Source organism: Spodoptera frugiperda, chromosome 31 (assembly GCF_023101765.2).
Source record: "Spodoptera frugiperda isolate SF20-4 chromosome 31, AGI-APGP_CSIRO_Sfru_2.0, whole genome shotgun sequence".
Lineage (NCBI taxonomy): Eukaryota > Metazoa > Arthropoda > Insecta > Lepidoptera > Noctuidae > Spodoptera > Spodoptera frugiperda.
In genome coordinates, this window is record NC_064242.1 from 95,077 (window position 1) to 116,036 (window position 20,960).

General features: G+C 41.8%; 3 protein-coding genes across 4 annotated transcripts; 2 read left to right on the forward strand and 1 right to left on the reverse strand.

Annotated features, from left to right (window-relative positions):
• Window positions 1-322: 322 nt before the first annotated feature.
• On the reverse strand, window positions 323-5,488 carry LOC118276035 (tetraspanin-1). Its single transcript, XM_035594164.2, has 4 exons — window positions 5,026-5,488; window positions 3,400-3,753; window positions 2,289-2,468; window positions 323-2,019 (listed from the first exon to the last, which is right to left on the reverse strand). Exons 1-4 carry the CDS (start codon window positions 5,089-5,091, stop codon window positions 1,804-1,806), a joined length of 816 nt encoding a protein of 271 aa, XP_035450057.1. The 5' UTR covers window positions 5,092-5,488; the 3' UTR covers window positions 323-1,803.
• A 219-nt stretch (window positions 5,489-5,707) lies between these two features.
• On the forward strand, window positions 5,708-11,974 carry LOC118276034 (uncharacterized). The gene is made up of 7 exons (XM_050707551.1): window positions 5,708-5,856; window positions 6,082-6,214; window positions 7,530-7,712; window positions 7,803-8,081; window positions 8,543-8,981; window positions 9,078-9,215; window positions 9,671-11,974. Exons 1-7 carry the CDS (start codon window positions 5,774-5,776, stop codon window positions 10,207-10,209), a joined length of 1,794 nt encoding a protein of 597 aa, XP_050563508.1. The 5' UTR covers window positions 5,708-5,773; the 3' UTR covers window positions 10,210-11,974.
• A 2,593-nt stretch (window positions 11,975-14,567) lies between these two features.
• On the forward strand, window positions 14,568-20,178 carry LOC118276061 (lysosomal aspartic protease). Of its 2 annotated transcripts, XM_035594197.2 has the most exons (8): window positions 14,568-14,747; window positions 14,828-14,914; window positions 15,173-15,299; window positions 16,428-16,551; window positions 17,073-17,301; window positions 17,554-17,797; window positions 18,261-18,467; window positions 19,865-20,178. In XM_035594197.2, exons 2-8 carry the CDS (start codon window positions 14,853-14,855, stop codon window positions 20,024-20,026), a joined length of 1,155 nt encoding a protein of 384 aa, XP_035450090.2. In that variant the 5' UTR covers window positions 14,568-14,747; window positions 14,828-14,852; the 3' UTR covers window positions 20,027-20,178. The 2 variants fall into 2 exon arrangements, with proteins under 2 accessions (XP_035450090.2, XP_035450091.2); XM_035594198.2 differs by lacking the exons at window positions 14,568-14,747; window positions 14,828-14,914; window positions 15,173-15,299 and adding an exon at window positions 16,246-16,281.
• The last annotated feature ends 782 nt before the right edge of the window (window positions 20,179-20,960 follow it).

Genomic DNA, 20,960 nt, shown 5'->3' on the forward strand with positions numbered 1-20,960 from the left:
TAAAATTACTGGACACGGGACAGCACCCAACATTCCGGTATCTCAGACTCAAAACAATTTGTGGATCACACCAAGAGTTACTACGTGCGGGAATCGGACCCGCTATTCGTTGCACGGCAGCCGGTTTCCCAATTACTGCGTTAATCGTGCAGTCGTGTTATAATTAAAACATTTGGAGCGGGCGGCCCGACTCTAACTCGTGCCGGGAAGGCACATGTAACTTCTTGGAGCTACTTTCTATGAGTTGTGACGCTTGCGCGCTGCTGTGGCAGACAGCCGAGGCGGGGTGACGTTGTAATGAGAGTAAATAACACGCACACTCTACTCAATGACACGTTTATTATTACAATATTATAATAGGTTAGTGTACATCTAGGATAAGTTCCTCTGTAGACAGTTTACTCTAAATGGCACCAGGTGGCGGGCTGCTCTGCCACCGACATGGGATTTTAAATTGATGAAAGACGGTAAGTCACCCACAACGAAATGTAAGACATTACTAGGTCGGGGCGCACCGCAGCCCGCGAACATACATCAGCTACCTAGCACATACATAGCTACATTAGTAATATATTAATAATGTCAGAGTCGCGACCGACCGACAGGCACTTCACTGTATGCTGACTATCTGACCACTTCATTCTTCTTCACTACCCACCACGGACGATCATGTTCGAACGAACCTAGCGATACTCCACTTACAATACGAAATGACAACAACTAGTCAAAACCAAACTATTTATGGAAAAATGTTAAAACGATATTTTAATTTCTATGAATTTTGTATGAGATTGCAAACTACGACGTCATGTTTTTTTTTGACAAATATCATTAGGTATACTTTTTTAAACGCTAGAAAAATACTATAAAAAAAATCTTACAACTAAATCAATGAGATAATCGATAAAATAAATGATTAGTGATTTATTAACAATCCCTATAAAAACACAAATGGAGAAAAGTAGGTGTACATTGTATAGCGGCATTATGTGCCGTAATGTGCACCTCTCTTCGGGGATAAAAGGCGTGCTTTGCAAAAAAAAAACCAAGTAGTCCAGTTCTCGGGTACCTCTCACCCAGCATCACTTGGCATGAGGCCACAATGTGACATTGGACATCGAGTGCCGGTCGGCGCGCTACCTGCGTAACTTAGACAAACATCAGTCAAATTAATAAATATCTTATGTTATACATTTAAATTACTATATAGTATTCTCGTGGAAAATTAAATATTTGTACTGAGTTTCAACTTAAGTACTAACAATGTAAAAGAAAATAAAATCAGTCTCAACTTAAAAGTCTTATAGCGTTGTGTCAATATTGGCAGTGATAGAGATCATGACGTCACAGTACTGTGACACACGGACACACGGACACACGGATACTTGTACATAAACAGAAATATCAAACGGCGCTGTGCTTACTGCGCCAGTAGCCAGCAGCCCCACACTCGTACATAGTCATATACCACATAGATGGCGACACTTACTATGAGTAAATGCACACATTATTTTATTGTATTCACTTTGAATGATGGAACTAAGTACAAGTAAGAGAGCCCGGCTGGCTGGCGGTTAGCGAGCAACACAGCGAGCAACACATTATACAACACACACTTACATCTAACACACATTTGGTTAAGCTCTACGTTACAACTACGAGTAGTGGGTCCCGGCGCACGGCGACGTCGCTCGGCCGGAGCAGGCACAAGATGCAACATTATCGGCCGGGAGGTGGCTTCACACACGTGCGGCGAGACTAGCGACGTGTCGTCCGCCGGGCCGGCGGTGGCGCGCCGGGCGGCTAGGCCTTGTAGGCGGGCCGCGGGTGCGCGCGCAGCCACAGCGCGGCCGCCAGCGGCAGCGCCGCCGCGTGCAGCGCCAGCAGCGCCGCGCCCAGCGCCAGCGGCGCGCGCGCCAGGCGGGCCAGCGCCGCCAGCACGCGCGGGCCGCACGCGGCGCCGTGCAGCCCGCCGCCGCCCGCGCTGGCGCCCGCCACGCGCCGCGCCGCGCCGCACGCCTGCCGACACACGCCCGCGTTACTTACACTCTACGCTTTGCTAACGACGCGCAACATTCTAGATGTCGTGCTAATAAAAAATTGGGCTAGGGGGCCTATTTTCGAGGATTTTTTCAGTGCAGTTACAAAAGTGCCTACCCCCTTCGGCCCGATTACATTATTATTGAGTTTTGGAACATCCAATATAATATGTATACTTATATACCACATAGGCGTAGTCCCAATACAGACATTATCACATCGGTCACAAACGAGGCACACCACATTACCTCCGGATCATCGCTGGGCACACAGCAGGACGGCGGCACCCAATAGTAGCTGGTGGGCGCGCCCACGGACAGGTCCAGCACGTCGGCCGCGCCCCCCGCGCCCCCGGCGGCGCCCCCCTGCGCGCGCGCCCAGGCGGAGTGTTGCCAGTCGCGCGGCCCGTCGGCGCCACAGCACTCCAGCTGCAAGCACACGACGTCGTGTACTAGGGGCACTAACTCACTAACCACTGCTACTGCCGCGTACTGCATGGCGCATGTACCGCTGCCGTGCCGAATTTGTCTAGATGTGCTCGACAAATTGTATTCATAAATATGTAAAAAAAATGAAGGTGTTGCTGCACTAATCCTAATGAACAAACACCTTGTAACTACATGAACGCAAAAATGCTATAAATTAATTGGTTATAATAGGTGTACCTACAATAATTATATTGACAAGGGAGGAAGCTAAAGCAGGACTTACTCAGCTCTAATTTTGTCCTTGAAATTATTTTATTTTTTCTCTTTATACTTAAAATATTGATCTTACATTGTCCCATGTCATGAAAGAGTGTGAAATAAGACTAATTGAAGCAGACCAACCTCCAAGACGCTTCTACACTTTGAAACGTGCAAATAGATTTACTAAGTATTTTTTGAAATGAAACTTTAGTGCTCCAGTAGCGAGTAAAATAACCACAGGCAACATCCACACAGACATCAGTAACAAGCATAATTATTAATTATGATATCTACACCTTTTGTACAAGCTAGATCGATGCTAAATTAAGACTTTTTTAATGACTAGTTTTAGGATCTGAAATTATATGTACGTAACAAAAATTTGTCTGTAAATCATGTTTTTATTGTGTACTTGCTGTTCTTAATATTATTATGCATAATAATTTTGTTATTGTTTTAGCTGTTAACTATCTACTATTTAGTCACGTGTGAATTTATAAGTGGCTCAATGTTTACTTTTCTTTAATAAATAAATAGAAATTCTTTGACTTTGGTGATTTTGACACTCAAAAAGTACTCGTACCTATGTCTCACGCCATTGTTATTCCTCGAAGCCATAGGTTTACCCATACAATTGAGATAATGATTATAAATGAAACAAGTGACTGACCCCCTGCTGTATGACGTCGAGCAGCTGCGTGCGCGAGGGCAGCACGCCGTACTCGTGGCGCACCGTGTGCTCCAGCGCCTCGTGCAGCGCGCGCCGCAGCTCGGGGCGGTGCGCCGCGCCCCACCACGCCGCCGCCGCCTCCGCCACGCCCGTCAGCGCCAGCAGGGAGAAGGCGGCCGCCAGCAGGGGCGCCGAGCTGCGCGCCGCCCCGCACAGCGCCGCCAGCGCGCCCAGCGCCAGCGCGGCGCCCCACGCGGCCACGGCCAGCAGGCCGGCGCGCGCGGCGCCGCTCTCGTTGCCGCGCCCGTCCCACAGCGCCCACGCGGCGAACCCGCACGCGCTACTGCCCACGCACTGCAACCACGATGGTTCTATCAGTTCCAGTCTGCAACTCATTTCTGTCTACGTGCTAGGAATGACTATTTCGCCGAAAAACCACCACCACCACCCACACCATGTTTTGGGGTTGAGATTGAGATGAGTTCAAGATAAACTCTAAGACTAAGGGTCTTCGCACACATAAACAACTCTCAAACATAACGCCAACTGAATGTAAATGCGCATACTGTGCACATGTTTTGTGTCAGTGTTTTAAAATATTATATTAATCTAATTTTATATTTATTTAATCTTCTAATAAAAATCAAAATATAATTAACGGAATAATCTTTATGTAATTCTGAATTGGAATTGAAACATATTACTGAAAAACTGAAGACCAAATTGTACACTATGGATGCATTAAAGTGATTTGATTTGATTTGGAGTTCTTTAGCCTGAAAATATATATATCATAATATTTCAATAGAGATAAATACTAAAACGAATGAAGTGATGAGGTCCAGCAGCACCTATATTCGTAAAACATAATATTATTTGTTTGGTGGCCGACTTGAACAGATGTTGACCACTTAACCAAGCACAACGCAACCAAGATAGTCAAATTAGATTTTATTTTTATAAAATTTATTCATCTTTCACTGTCTATTAAATAGCACAAACCATGGCTGGTGGGGGTAAATTCAAGTATTGTGCATAAATCCAGTTTCCTGTTATTTCTAGTTCAACTATCAACACAAAATTCCTATTGTAATGCTGATTGATTGATTTTGTTTCCAGTAGACATAATTAATAATCAAATGATTTACCCCACTACTAACAATCTCTGGTGGTTTATGGAACTATGGTAAGCTTGTAGCTGAAGTTAAGTGTGTAAGACAAGCAGCATAGCAGTAAAAGGAATGAACTTACATGATTCAATCCATTTATATTATTTGTCAAGTTAAAACTTCGTAGCAGACTTGATTTGAATTCGTGAGTTTATTTCGTATTGATGTGATAAAAGTCCTTTTTTGTAGCTTTGCATAGTTTGCATTTTTTGTCAAAGAAGACCTCGAGAAATAAGAGTAATTTTATTTAAAACTAAAAAAAAATATAATTACCGGCCGTTATTTTTGGCCGCCTTTCGGAATAGCAGTATAAATATACTAGATAGGTGGTTATGTTTACGTTTACGGAGTAACTACCTACGCATCGAGTCGACAAGAAAGTGTACATAATGACTGAAAGTGACACTGACCATACAAATTTCACAAAAGCTCGCAAACATGTTCTAAAATTACTTACCAAAAATATAATGTTGAACAGTATTAACAAACATTTCATTAGTGAATAGCACCGAGACATTCCCATTGTTTTGGCTATTTATACGTAGACTTTTCTGTTTCTGTAACTCGGTTTGATAATGTTACTGAACGATGATTTTTCAATTACTTTAATTTATAATGTACAAATTATTTACTCAGACATTTTTGTCTAACATTATCCAGTTTTACTCGTATTCATCGTTGATTAAAACAAAGATATATTTTTATTTATATTGATAGTGTATAAATTTTTGATTGATTAGATTGACGTATCATAGGCATAGAATAGGATTGTAAAAATCACAGAGTAGAAAAGAATTGGGGCCTCTAATATTCCACAGATATTTTGCTTTTGTGCTTTACAAGATCAACAAACAAAAAATAAATTCTGGACCTCTAATCTTATTTTCTTTACTGTAGATTAGATTTTATCAGCTAATGTCATCCATTCAATTAGGTACGCTTATTTTACTATCACAATAAAAGGTACAATGACTTTATATTGCATTTTGATAATAATTATTTTAAAATAATATTAAACATCAAAATAAAATGACGTCGATTTAATTTACTGGATAAGTTAAGATAATTTATTTATCATTAATTATTTTTATAATGATGAATTTAGTAAGCCATAGACAAATGAATTCGGTGCAGTTTCACAGCGTCGAACAGCAGCGAGCATTGACAGGCGAAACGCGGAATGTCTCACTTTAAAACTTAGATAAATGGCCACCGTTGTTATTACGCTCTTCCTATTTGTACAATTTTATGTTTGTAAAATGGACGCCGTGAGCATTAAAAAGCGAAGGTAACTTGTGTTTCAGCTTAAATTAAAAAGAATGTAAATGTATAAACCTTTCTAAAAAGTTTTTAAAATTGAAAAGGTGTCATTGACAGAAAGTTTCGCGCCACTGTGGTAGAAGTACAACTTCGTGGTTGTATTCATTGTATGTTGTATTGTATATCGCAGTGGTTCGGGACGCTTCTCATTTTTAAGAATAGTTATCAATTAGAGAACATCATGGATTTACAGAACTCCACTTTCGTCCCGAAGGGAAAAGCGGTGGAGTATGAATTCTCAGCGTCTCGATGAAATAGTGGCGCAGCTGATGCAGCCTGTGTCAATGAAAAATCAGGAGCAAATCTTCAACCACAACATCACCGAGGTAAGTACAAACTCGAGACTCCACCGGGTGCATAGCGCGCGCAGGGAATTAGTATTTTCATTGAAGATTTTTTGTAATCATACTCATATGTGAATGTATTTTCAATATTTATTTAATACAATACCTGGCGTATAAGCTTCCAACGACGATTGCGACGACATGTAAAGCAAATGCATTCTGGCTGAATATTATATGTATTGATATGATGTGAATCAATAGATAATAGCTCAGGCTATATTGGTCACTTGATTGGTTAACTCTGTGAAGCTGGCTTGCTTGGTAGTATTTTAGTGGTTTGTTTACTAACAATGTAATTATTGGACAGGAAATGTGTGTGTACATGTTTCCAATAAGATATGTTTGAGTAGTGATACTAATGTTGTATCCTTAAAGCTATGTACCCATGTAATGCTTGACATTTTGCCTTGATATAAGTAATTACTTTATGTGGAAACATACAAAATGATTTTATTTTTTGTTTGGGAGTTATTAGTGGTAATAATTATATTAAAACTATTCCAAATAACAAATTATGACTATTTGCTTGAACCACACTCCAGACTTTCCCATACAGGACAATTTTATTATGCAACATTCAAAGTCAAGTATTGTTGTACATGAAATATGTATGAGAAAACTGACTAGTATCAGCGGCTGTACCTGCATTGCTAGACTATAAGCTAGTGTACAGTCAATGTACTATACTAAACTATTATTCTATTATCTGTGCACCAAGTTTAACTGTACCCATTCAGAATTGTTTGCATGAAAGAGTTACAAACACAATACATACATACACCCTCTCAACCTCACAGAGGCATTTATAATGTTGGTACTGGGAGTTTGTGAACTAGTCTCAAGTGCGAAATTAATGAAAACACACTGCTTACTTGCGGCATAAGTGACACCCCAGGAACAAGGTAACTTCATCTCACACAAATCTCAAACATCGGGCAAACTCTCTGATTCGCAGACAAAAATAATATGGTAGAAGCCATCATTCCAAGCATTGGAATGGTTAATGACTTTGAAATTATTACAGGGAACAATATTATAATGAGAGTAGGCTAATTTATGATGTATTTTGGTAACCATGTTTGCATTGGTGTGTGTGATTGTGACCTTTGAGCTTGTTTCGGTATTTCTTCTCACAGTAGTTGGCAGTACTGCTCTTTGTATAAGTCTTCGTGAGACTGAGGCTCCACAGGAATTAGAATGTGATAGATGCTCAAGTTTGGACTCGTTGGTTTCATTATTGTTATACTGTTGTTATAATTTCGCTAGCTATGAGTATAAAACTAATTGGTGTGCACAGTTGCTGGAGGAGTATATGACGGAGGCCGGGCTGCGTGCGCTGGAGGGGGGCGAGGACGTTCGCGTCAACTTCCCCGAGATGGCCATACTGCTGCAGCGCACCGTCGACATCTACAGCCACAAGGTCGACTGCCTCCACCAAAGCATACTCGACTACTGCGACAAGCTACTTACCGCCAGGCAAGTAAAAACTTTCTCGTTTGCTGTCCGTCGTCGATCGTTCGCAGCGAGCATGTTACGTTATGCGACACGTGTGCGTGTGGTCCTCAGAGAGGAGGAAGAGGAGGAGGAGGAGGCGCAGGGCCAGGCGGCGGCGGAGACGGCGGCGCGGCGCGCGCGGCGCCGGGCCTCGGTGGAGCTGGACTTCGCGCACATCGCGCTGTCGGCGGCGGCGCCGCGCGAGCCGGCCGCGGCGCGCCCGCCGCCCACGCTGCCGCGCATGTACGTGGAGCTGGAGCCGCGCCGCATCACCGCCGCCGACGTCGAGCTGCAGGACTACGCCGGCGAGCACATCGGCTTGCTCTCCGACTATCAAGTCACCTGTCGTTTGCACGTCTGTATCTGCCCTCTTATGAATTTCTCTGACCGTCGGAATTTTAAATATCTGTCTGAATTGTGACCCCCGTTATTGCCTCTATTAGCTAGCATGAAAGATTGGTTTATATCATCCGATTAAGCCCACAGGTTTCCTTTATTCCCACGAAGCCCACATTGCATGGCGACCCTTCCAGTGTCGGCACGTGGACAGAACTGACCATGATACAATATGGGAAAAAAATGGTTTTGTTAAATAAACATTACACAGTATCTTTCCCTCGTGATCTTTACCATTAATTACCACGCACAATCTAAGCGGTGAGGATTTTATAATCTTCGCTGCTTATATATAAACCTTCCTCAAGTCCCAGTCAGATTCGACTTAAACTATTCGTAGGTATATTTAAACAAGAAATTCATAGCCATTCATAATACTCGCGAGCTATCAGTTAACCGTTGTTACCCTGTCACGTACAGAGAGGAATGTTGGTGGACGAGCTGGAGGACGGCAGCAGTCAGGCGCGCGCGCTGCGGCCCATCTCGCTGCTGGAGCTGCAGGAGGCCATCGCGGCCGCCGCGCCGCCGCCGCTGGCCGCCAGCACGCCCGAGCGGGACTCGCCGCCGCGCACGCCCGACCCGCCGCGCCACCGCCGCACCTCCGACCTGGACGCCACGCTGCAGTCGCCCGACTTGGCCGCCGATATTCGGGGCCCGCACTTGGCCACGCCAGACATGGCCGCCGTGGCCCACGCCCCTGAACTGGCCGCTCCGCTCGACACGCCCGACGGGGCCCGGCTGGACGACACGTGCCGAACGCCCGCCGCCGACCGCACCACGCCGAAGCATAATAAAAAAGAAAGAAAAAGAAGAAGTGAAACTAGTATCGACACAGCTATAAAAATATCCGTCGGTGAAGGTAAGTCAGCCAGGAATATAATGAGTAACATAAGTGGCGTGCTTATAATGTGCAAATGTTTTGTTTTGTGCTAACACTCTCACTTGTTGTTTATAGATTTACGGCAAAAGTTGGACGAGGTACAGGAGTTCAGCATCCCGGCGACATGGATAAGGAAGATCGTGAAGAAACGAAAGACTGAAATTTTAGCCAATCGCTGGCAAATACGCGAAGAAACACCAATTCCTCGTGGAGGTAAACCAATACCGCTTATTTTTTATGGATAGGGCGCGAAAACTAATTATTGTCGTTAGGCATTCGGATAATCGAAAATCCGGATAATCGAATTTACGAAGAAAAGCGAATTTTGTGCATACATATTATGTTGTACATACGATGTTATGTATTTATTAAAAACAACAAACACATATGAATGAAAATCAATGTTTATTAATAATTATTATGAGATACATCTTCTTAGATTACATACATACATACACGTACGTTACGTTGCATAAATTCGACTTGTTGTAGGTAATTTTAATATAATGAGTCGGTAGTACGGATAATCGCGAATCCGTATACCCGGGAGCCGGATAATCGAGTTCCTACTGTATATAGACTTGTAGATAAATAAAGAAATGTAATAACGTTAATACATATAATCGTCAATAATATGGATAGTAGTGACAGTGTAAGTGTCGCGACAGAGTTCCCCGGCTGGAGCCCCGAGGAGGGCGCGCGGGCCGTGGCGGCGGCCGCCAAGCACGCCAGCAAGCTGCTGGACAGCGACGACGACGACGGCTTCTTCGAGCAGAGCTCCGTCGCTGACTCCGACGCCTCGCGCGCCGAGGAGCCGCGCCTCGCAGACCTGGCGCCCGCCGCGCTGCACGGCCTGGCGCCGCCCGAGGGCGCCGGCGACGGCTGGCAGCAGCGCGTGCTGGCGCGCGCGGCCGCGGCGCCGGCGCCCGACGTGCGCGCGCTGGCCCGCGCCGTCATGCGGGCGCTGGGCGCGGGCGCGGACGCGGCGGGCGGCGCGGGGCCCGCCGTGGCGTGGCGCGAGCTGCGGCGCGGCGTGGCGGCGCCGACGAGCCACGTGCTGCTGGCGACGCTGTTCCTGGCCAACTCGCGCAACGTGGAGGTGCTGGCGGGCCCGGCGCTGTCGGTGGCGGAGTTCTCGCTGCGCCTGCTGTCCATGGACGAGCGCCGCTACAGCGAGGCGGCGGCGCAGGAACCCTTCATGCGGTGAACTGCTCGCACTCGCTGTTGTGACGAACCATCGTATCGTGGAGGTATTAACGACTTATTGATACGACAAATGTTGTCGTTTATAAGTTTCTGTTCACGAGTAACAAATGTGCTAATATCGTAGTAATTGTTAGTTTACCGGGTAATGTGCATCATGCATCTAACATTTTGCTAAAAGTTTCATGTGATAACAGCAACAAATACGAAGTTATATGATTAATGTTACGTACAATCAACAAGTAATTGCTAAAAGTAAAACATATGCTAGGTTAACTGGGTATTTTATCAATACTCCGCTAACACAGAAATGTTGAAATATTTCAGCAAAAGCACACACATTTGTTGTAAATAAAAAAAAAAAAATAGACTTAAGAAAAACTTGAATGTACATAATGATGTTTACAATGTTTTTGTATATAAATAAGTTATATTTTTAACTGAACAAGATAAATACTATTTCTTCTTATACATACATACATTATATTACATGAATCCAAATATAAGTACTTGTCAAAAATAGTTGACGGGAAAATTTCTCCATGGTTGGTTCATAAGTGTTTTGTCGGAAGTTTCAATAAAAACATAAATCTTTTCTCAGTAACTCGAACATGGCGTAGTAATGACTAGTTCGAGTACAACTCGACTTTATGTCTGTTGTGCGAACGACTGTGTGACGTAAATATAATACTTATATAAGTTTCATAGTGAATACAATTGGAATGACATTCCTTCACTACAAGTTAGTAGCCCAATATAATGAAGATGCCCCATAGTAAGGTATTACACATAGTATGGTTAACTACACAATATTAATATAGAAATTAATATAGTACTAGACATAATAATCCATATCCAGTAGAGTAGTGTGATACTCGGAAATGAATACTTCAAGATTACTGCTGTACCATTACCTGGATTGTATTTTAAATCTTGTAAATGTGATACATTAAGGACGTATTTTAATTGAAATTGTTTATCAGAGAGTCTAGGGTGTTCGTTATTCTGCCTCCTAGAGTCTCTACTCCCAGAGACAGCTGTCGTTGTATCCAGATGTTACCGTCGAGGATCTCTCCTAACTTCACTGACCCCACACCATACTGTATGTGTGTATTATTTGTTCACTATAATTATCCACCTCTAGATGTGCAGTTTTATTACAAAGTGTGGAATGTCAAACTGATCCCATGCCCAATAAATACCATTGGCAGGTCAGGGTAAAGTATATTTTGTAGCCATTAGAGGAGTACATATAATTATAAAGTGTTGTAAATATCCCGTCTGGTCCAAGAGGAAGGTGCAATAAAATGAGCTGCTACTGTAAGTAGGAAGTGTAACATTATCGGATCAGACATAGCAGGGCTTACGATGTGGTACAATCACTAACTTTATTTGGGTAAGCTCTTATAGTATTATGATAGATCTCGATTAACTAATTGTAAGATTATGTACATAGAGAAATTAATATAAAGAGCTGTAGTTACTTTGATGAGTATCAAGTTATGAATATTCTTTAATTGTATGAAGTATTGTAATATAATATTGTGTAAGTAGATCAGCCAATGATAAGCTGCTACAGTTGATAGCTGAGTTTTATTAACTCGGTTCGATGTATGCTATAAAATAATCATGTGAAATATACTTTGAAATCAGAATACTATACTATATATACTATACTATTTGGATAACAAAGAAGAAAAATCATTATTTTAAAGTTTAATAATAATATACATACACTAGTCACAACAATTAAAGGATTTAAACATTAAGTGTATTTTTTTTATTAAAAACTTATTTCTATAATCCCTTTATTGTGTAATGAGAAAATACCGATTCTTAAATAATTAACGAGAACTAGATACGCAATCTGGTACGACAACAAACAAAGAAGTTAAAACTGTCCTAGAGTGTGTTAGTTGAATGTAACAAACAATATCAGCCTTATTCATTTAACGGAAACTTATATTATCAACTTTATGCTATATGACTAATGAAGATTTGACTAGAGGTTACCAAACAAAACAAAAGTCCAATCTAGTTTTAGTAGTCGGCCTTTTGGGAATTGTAGATGTGGTGAGATGTTTGTATTGGGACTGCTAGCCTGTACCTGTAGCCTCACTCACATAGCGAAGCAACGCAAACATTGTTTCACGCCGGTTTTCTGTGTGAGACCATGGTATTATTATTCCGGTTCAGCTGGTCCATTACCAAAAGTGCCATAAAACATCACGTTATGACTAATACGATCCGAGCAATGGGTGAAAAATTATATTATAAATACGAAAGTAACTCAGTCTGTCTCTTCTTCACGCCTAAAAAACAGTACCAAAAACGGTACAAAGAAGGGACATAAAGGAGTAGGGTCAGGGGGACGGGCAGAGATAGAGAACTTTAAGACATAATATTATCTCAAACATCCCACGGGAACAGGTACTATGTGAAAAAAATCCTGGACTTTATTATTTAAAGAACTTAAACAATTCGGGTGGGTTTGTTTTAAATAATAATAATCATTTCTCCATGTACTCTTGGTCCGTGCCTTTGTCATACAATTTGTTTTACAAAAGTCTAATTAATATAATATATATGTAGAGTACCTATGTTATACTACACACTACCATTTACCACAACTTTGCTACAAGAATACTTATATTGGTTTGGGTGGTTTGAAACTCAAAAAGGAAATTTGTCCCGGATAAAGACGTAACAGATAGCTACGTATTACACATATCAAGGTTTAAGTTTTTATACCTTGTATTAGTATAAAAACAGGACGGGTCGTTTATTCGGTAAGTACATTGTGACACGGTAATCGGCAGCTACATACCTGGATGTACCTATTCAAACTACAACCCTGTATTGTTACAATAATGTTCCCGAAAATGTACGAAAAATGGTATATTTAAACCTAGAATAAAACCGAAGTTATTGGTTCCTAAGTTTTGGTGCTATTATAAAAAATGCTTAATGGGTCAAGTCCTATCTAACGGATAATTATATTTTTTCATCTTGGCGTGGGTGATGTCTTTTGATGAAACCCTACATAGATCTCGGAGAAGGCAATAATTTCTGCCAGAAGTCATTAGTGGCAGAAGCTAGTATACCATAAAATTGTTTTTAGGGTTCCGTAGCCAAATGGCAAAAAACGGAACCCTTATAGATTAGTCATGTCTGTCTGTCCGTCTGTCCGTATGTCACAGCCATTAATTTCCGATACTGTTGGGCCTACATAGTTGAAACTTCTTAGGTTGATGTATTTTAATAACCGCTATTCGAATTTTGAATAAAAATTTATAAATTTAAAAATTCCATACATGGAACTGTTTCTAAACATTTTTTATTTTTTCAGCTAACCTATCCGTGATGTGTATCTAGGATAGGTCTTTAAAAAAGACATTAAGGTTCCTAAAACCATTTTTCGTCAAAATCGATTGTTTGAAAGATAGACGCTTCCAAAGTGGAAAAATGAGTGTCCCCCCCTCTAACCACAGCTCTAACTTTTAAAATAAGAGAGTGAGGAAACTAAAAAAAATATATGCTGTAGACCTTAATGGAGACTTTCAATGAAAATTGGTTTGAACGAGATATCGTTATTAGTTTTTAAGAAATAAAAGAGTTTTAAAAACCGTGCTATTTTGCTCGTTTGCCTACTATTCCTTAAAAAAAAACCGCAAATGTAACTTTGTCGTTCATACAATCAGTATGTAAAACCAAGTTATTCTATAACTTTTATATTATGTCATCTACTTGCTGCTACGGAACCCTTCCTGGGTGAGTCCGACTCGCACTTGGCCGGTTTTTTTATTTCTCCCGATCAAAGCCCTAAATTCCCGATAAATCGGTTATTGATCCCGATAACAGGAAGAATCTATCTGGGAACCCTATACGGAACCCTTCATGGGCGAGTCCGACTCGCACTTAGCCGGTTTTTTAAAATACAATCTTTTTATTTTCTAAAGTACTTATTTTGTATGATACACTCTATATAAAATGTTTAACTCTATAATATATATAAAAAAATGTGGTCATCTAACACTGTGTCTGTTGCTCTAACACCGGTACTTAATTCGATAATTCCGGTTCTAGCTGCTCGTCTACCTACAAAACATACAGTTTTTTAATATAAAACTGCTTACTCCAAGGAGCAGGAGTAGTTTGTATTTTCTGGCAAGCGTAAATATTACAAATTATAGAACGTACCCAGAAGGAAGAGGCTGATTGCCTCATGCCTGAAATGAAAACTTGTATACAGAAGTGGAAAGTGGAAAACGAAAAATTCTATTCATTTGGCAACACTAAGGATACATTATCTGTGACATAAATACTTGACGACAATTTGACAATGACATTGCGATGATTTCGCATTTCGCGTCAAATGTGAAATGAGTCAAATCATTTGTGTCGGTACTGTCGATCTGATTGCGCCGGCAAAATAAAATAATCTAATTATAATTTGATTGCGAACGAATAGAATTACGAACGCAGTTATCATTTTGTTGTAGCCATTGTTTTCTCCGTTATCGGAGAAATTTCCTCATACTGGTAGATATATAACTTGAGCGGTATAGTTAAAGTATTTTTTTGTTATTTTGTAGGTAGTTAATTTTTCATTTGTATTTCAGAGTCGTGCGTGACTTGCAAGAAAAAATGGGGAAATTACTCTTGCTATTCCTCGCGCTAGCTGCCACTTCTGTGTGCGGCTTTCTCAGGTACCACTCATTTGAATAATGTTTAGTTTTATATTTGTTTGTGGTAGTTGAAGTAATACGAATCTACCTTCTCATTAAGTGGTAGTTTGTACTTTATCAACATAATATAAATCTCTGTAAATATAAAATAGAAAGTCGGTATGATGCATCACTTGCATACTAATTTAATCAGAACGAGGCAATTCCAGTTTCAAAGAGAAAAATATTTTCCTGCTTCTTGGACTTGAAGTAAGCTTATGGAGCGTTGTATTTGTGCAGAGTACCACTGTACCGCATGAAAACTGTTCGCAAGCATTTCCAAGAGGTGGGGACTGACCTGCAAGTGCTGAGGATCAAGTATGCTGTCTCTGGACCAGCTCCAGAACCCCTGTCAAACTACTTAGATGTAAATACTCTTTTTTTTATTTATACATAACAGTGGCATGGTTTATTAATTTATACCATTTTGGAGTGAATGGTCATAGGCAGAATATATTTTTATTTGCTTTAATTTTGGTAATTAGAGCCCATGGAAAACGTAAAAAAAGTTAAATGACAAATATTATATATATATATTATTACATATATGTAAAAGTGGCATAGAGCACACACAGTGATTGTTTCATGTTACACTGTGAGGTGTCACATCGCCGGTTGCAGTACTGATATATTACAAATTTTTCCTTGAGGAAGGTTACTACATTATGAGTTGGAATACACACAAATAATTAACAAAAAGATTAAGGTTTACTGTAAAGTAAACCATTAACTGTTATATAATATTTCAATTGTGACTATATAACAGAGAATTTTGTCAGTGGCTTGTCTACAGTAAGTTATAGAACAAAATTTTGGGATTTTATGTTGCAACTTAAGAGAATAAAAAGATGTGAATTAAAATCTAGAATGTTTAGGTATATGCTCTTGTGATTATTTAATTCAGTAACTTTCCCCTGGCTCAGACACTTTGTTTCTTTCACATTGTCCTTTGGACATTTGGATTCTTGTCTTGTCACTGCGTGGAGAACTGAGCATCTTAATATGACTTTATTTTCCCTTTGTTATTTTCAAGTATGTGCTAAATGTACGGGTATTGTTGCCTGATGACAAATAATTGATAACCCGAGCTGCGACCGGGCGGCGGCTTGACCTTTGTCTCGGAACACTCGTCGCCCACCCACACCTACATAGTACATACATTACACAAACCACACACACATACACTTCTTGAGCACTGCTGATAAAATACGTCGTACCTGCTAATGTTATTGCAACTAATTTATTATTTACGAAGGCTCCACCACTCGCGTGAGCTAGTGGTGTGATGTTGAAAGAGTATATGTTCATTGACTTGTTCTGCTTAGTATATGGGCAGTAACGGTGCCACGGTAATATCATTATTTATTAAATAACATTACCGTGACGGCGCGGTCTGGCGCTTCACTTCCCTGGGCTGTTCTTAGACAAAACTAGTTGTAGCGTTGCCCCCATATAGTTGTAGCTGTATGAAACAGTCGTGTGTTATGTCCGGCAGGCACAATACTACGGGCCGATCTCCATCGGGTCTCCGCCGCAGACCTTCAAGGTAGTGTTCGACACCGGCTCCTCCAACCTGTGGGTACCGTCCAAGAAGTGCCACTTTACCAACATCGCCTGCCGTGAGTACTTCGCTCGGTCACTCCAATCTGTATCGCGCCAACCTCTGCCGGCCGGTGTAATGTAATGAGGTTATCAGTTAAATAATAACAAAGCAAGCTGTAAATATTTCATATCGCGCGAGCGGTTCGCGTCGCATGAGTACTGCGATAGCGTAAACAAAATATTTATGAAAATAAACCCATTTATTGTTTGATGTTAATGTCCGGCCGGCACTCGTCCGGACTGTGAACTGTGCTCTATGATGAATCTCAAATTTCGTATTTAAAATAAATCATTTCATTTTAAAAAGGGCAAGTTAAACCTGTTAACTGTTAGCTGCTTAATTTTTTGTATTATATAATGGGGCTCTCATGTTTCTATTAGGAAAAATCCCTAATAAAAGCTCACGATTAAAAAAGATTTTTGGTACATCTAGCTAAATAATTATGTCAAACGGGTTCGTGCCTTGTATAATACCAAATAGCTATTAGTTAGGCAGTAGTGAGTACGTGGTTGTCTAACGTGTGGCGTCGTGTGGCAGTGCTGCACAACAAGTACGACAGCAGCAAGTCGAGCTCGTACCGCGCCAACGGCACGGAGTTCGCCATCCACTACGGGTCCGGCAGCCTGTCCGGGTTCCTGTCGCGCGATGACGTCACGGTGGGCGGCATCACGGTGCGCGGCCAGACCTTCGCCGAGGCCATGTCGGAGCCCGGCCTCGCCTTCGTGGCCGCCAAGTTCGACGGCATCCTCGGCATGGCCTTCAGCAGGTAACTCCATGCCGCTCCTACATGCTTCAATCTACAAACATAATACATAAACGTCACATTCTCACTTCAGACCCCTAACAACAATATGTTTGTACCATACAAACAAAGCTACACTACGCAGTTACTGCGCCAGTCGAAGGAATCCTCCTTCGTGCTCTCATCTGTTACCTGTTTGGGAAACAGGAACATATGTAACTAGCAGCTGAACAAATTGGTAATAGTATAACTGCTAAAGGTTGGCATTGCTCGCAGCATCTCAGTGGACGGCGTGACCCCTGTGTTTGACAACATGGTGGCGCAGGGGCTGGTGAAGCCAGTGTTCTCATTCTACCTCAACCGGGACCCGAGCGCGGCGCAGGGCGGCGAGATCATCCTGGGTGGCTCCGACCCGGCGCACTACTCCGGCAACTTTACGTACGTGCCCGTCAACCGCGCCGCCTACTGGCAGTTCCACATGGACGCCGTGCTGGTCAACGGGAAGGCTTTCTGCGCAAATGTGAGTTTCTGGAATTGTACATTGTCTACTACTTTACTACAACTGTAATTGTAGGTTCACAAAGGGCAGCGTAAAGTGTGAACGAAGTACACAAGCAACTTTGTTGATGATTAGCTGTCAAGTAGCATCACGTTGTCCGTGACTGTCCGACACAATACATCGACCACACGACGCTTGCAACAATACAGATTGTGCAACATAATTCATTGTGGCGACTGGCGTCAACAAAATTGTTTGAGCATCTGCCAAGACAAAGCAAAAATCTTATCGGTGTCACGCTTCAACGAAATGTGATATCTATTCACATATATACATACACATCTCCAAACTATTGAGTTGGCTCAGTCGGCAACGCACTTGTAACTCCTGTGGGCTTGCGGGAGTCCTTCGGCAGGCACTAGTTCGGGGTTCCTCCCGAACGTAATTGTAAGTGAAGCATCTACAGACAAATACAAATGTGCAGGGCTGCGAGGCCATCGCCGACACGGGCACGTCCCTGATCGCGGGCCCCAGCGAGGAGGTGGAGGCGCTGAACAAGGCGCTGGGCGCGACGCCGATGGCGTTCGGCCAGTACGCCGTGGACTGCTCGCTCATCGACAAGCTGCCGCCCGTCTCCTTCACCGTGGCCGGCACTCGCTTCACGCTCGAGGGGGTCGACTATGTGCTGCGCGTGAGTACCCACTCTCTTGCTTTACTACAAAGTAAACTGTTCTGTACGCGCCCGTATATGTACTAGTCGGAGTCCGATCATGCGTTGCAAACTTTGAAAATGATATAATTGTATATCCGACTCTCGTAACTGCAGTTAGTCGACACAATCTAAGAGGTCAACGCACGTGTGGCGGTCTATGTGCCGCTGTTACTCATTATGAACGTCCTGGGCCGAGGGACACTACTTATTGTCTGAAGCATATAACCGTCGGTTCTCAGTAGTCTCTCGTGTACTTCTTAATCCCTGAATGTACACATACCCATACAAGTACTAGGTACCTGTGTCATTTATACTAATTTTACAAATAGCAAAAAGTTCTGCATCATAGGGGCACCATATGTTACTATTTGAATTCTGTAAGGCACGCTATTTTTTAGAGCTTTAAAGTGTCCGATAAACGATTTGGCCCATTACAAGCAACTAATTTTTTTATATGAGTTCAGAGTAATATTCTACAAAACATATATGAAATATCAGTCATAAAAATGTACGTAACTCTGATTTGTAGTTACCTTTCACACCTGGTACCTGCGCAGGTGTTACCGAGTAAGTTCTACAAACATTCAGGTATTAAAAAATAGGTACACAAAGAATACTGAGTCCGACGGTTATATACTTTAGAAAATAAGTTGTGTCTTACGGCTCTGGCATCTTGGACTAATACTGAGAGGTCGCCATTACAATTCCAAACCTTCAGCGTGGTTCACATTATGTTACGTCAGTTGTCCATTTTCAGATCTATCGTAGTTGTTATTCTTAAAAATCGGTTATTTTCTTAGATTCTGTATACTTGTGTAATGAAATATTGAATGATGGAATATCGAAATCGAACCATACATTTTTTGGTTTAATTTAATACACAGTCTCACGCTATTTTGGAAGTTCTTGAGATATTAAATTTTCTAATCCAGTGATTACAAACTTTGATTATTTTTACTCGATATGACTTAGGAATTGATCATAAACAGCAACCAACCTTAATGTGTAGATTTCACGGAGAAGAAAATAATAATATCAACAACAATAATAATATATGAAACTAACGGACAATGAAAACACATTGTCTTAATGAATTTGACTGCACTGTTGGTGCGGTGGCTGGGCAAATTGCTGCCGTGCAACTTGTAGCGGGTTCGATTCCCGCACGATATAACTCTTTATGTGATCCACAAAATGTTGTTTCGTGTCTGGGTGTGATGTGTATGTGAACTTGTATGTTTGTAAACGCACCTATGACACAGGAGAAAATACTAGTAGGGGGCAACGTTTTTTCTTAAAAGAGAAGAAACAGTATTTCTCTGCATCCAAATACTGTAGCGATATCCCAGTGGTCAGTGAATATATGTGTTGTGCAGGTGACTCAGTTCGGTAAGACGGTGTGCCTGTCCGGGTTCATGGGCCTGGACATCCCGCCGCCCAACGGCCCGCTGTGGATCCTGGGCGACGTGTTCATCGGCAAGTACTACACGGAGTTCGACGTGGCAGGCAAACGCATCGGGTTCGCGCCCGCCGTCTGACTACACGGACAGTCTCCTGTACCGTAGCGCGCTGTCCGCTAGTAGTCTGCAATGTTGTGTCGCTAGCGCTAGGACGTAGTGTCAACAATAAACAAGCCAATGATGCCTTTTATGTTTGTATTTTAGAAATAAAACATCGTGTTAAAATGTAACTTTCTTTCATTCCACGAGGTTTTGATAGTTTAACTCAAGAGAGTTAGATGACGATAATAGTGGTACAAGCAACAATATGGATTCCTTTCATGCACCCACGACCCGAAAAAGGAGAAAAGCCTTTTGTTAAATAAAATAGCGAACTGGTCCGAGGAATGGCTCATCACGGCTCAGAACCGGTTTAAAAAATACCGGTTTATATCGGTTTTCCTCCGAACTTTTCTTAAGAACGTGAACATTAAAGAACTTTATTTTAACCTAAATTAACCGGTTTATTCGACGAGGGGCATGTCGGTACACGCGTTGAAATATTATTATTGAAATAAGCTGAACAGCGCGCGGCGTTTCTTTGATGTGCGTCGTATTAACCGGTTTTTATTGCTCTAAACCGGTTAATCCGAAAAAACCTTTATGAAAATACTGTTCCAAATACCGGTTTAAAAAAACCGGTTTCGCGAACGAAACCCAATGTAAAGGTTTTGCGTACAAGTACATAATAACGGTTTGAAAATTTAACCGGTATCCGAGCCTTGTGGCTCATCACTGCGTGGCCTACTACTGAGAAATTTTCGAAATACCGAAAAGGGCCTAGGAATACTTTGCCCGACCCGGGAATTGAACTCGACCAACGAGGCAGTTCAAGAGGTCTACTCTAATTCAACGAAAAGCGAAGTTTCGTCCGAAACTTCGCAGATATCGTACTACAATTCCATTTATTGCGAACTTTCGTGAACAAAAATGAACGAAACGAAACTTGGAAATTATAAATAAAATGTTATTC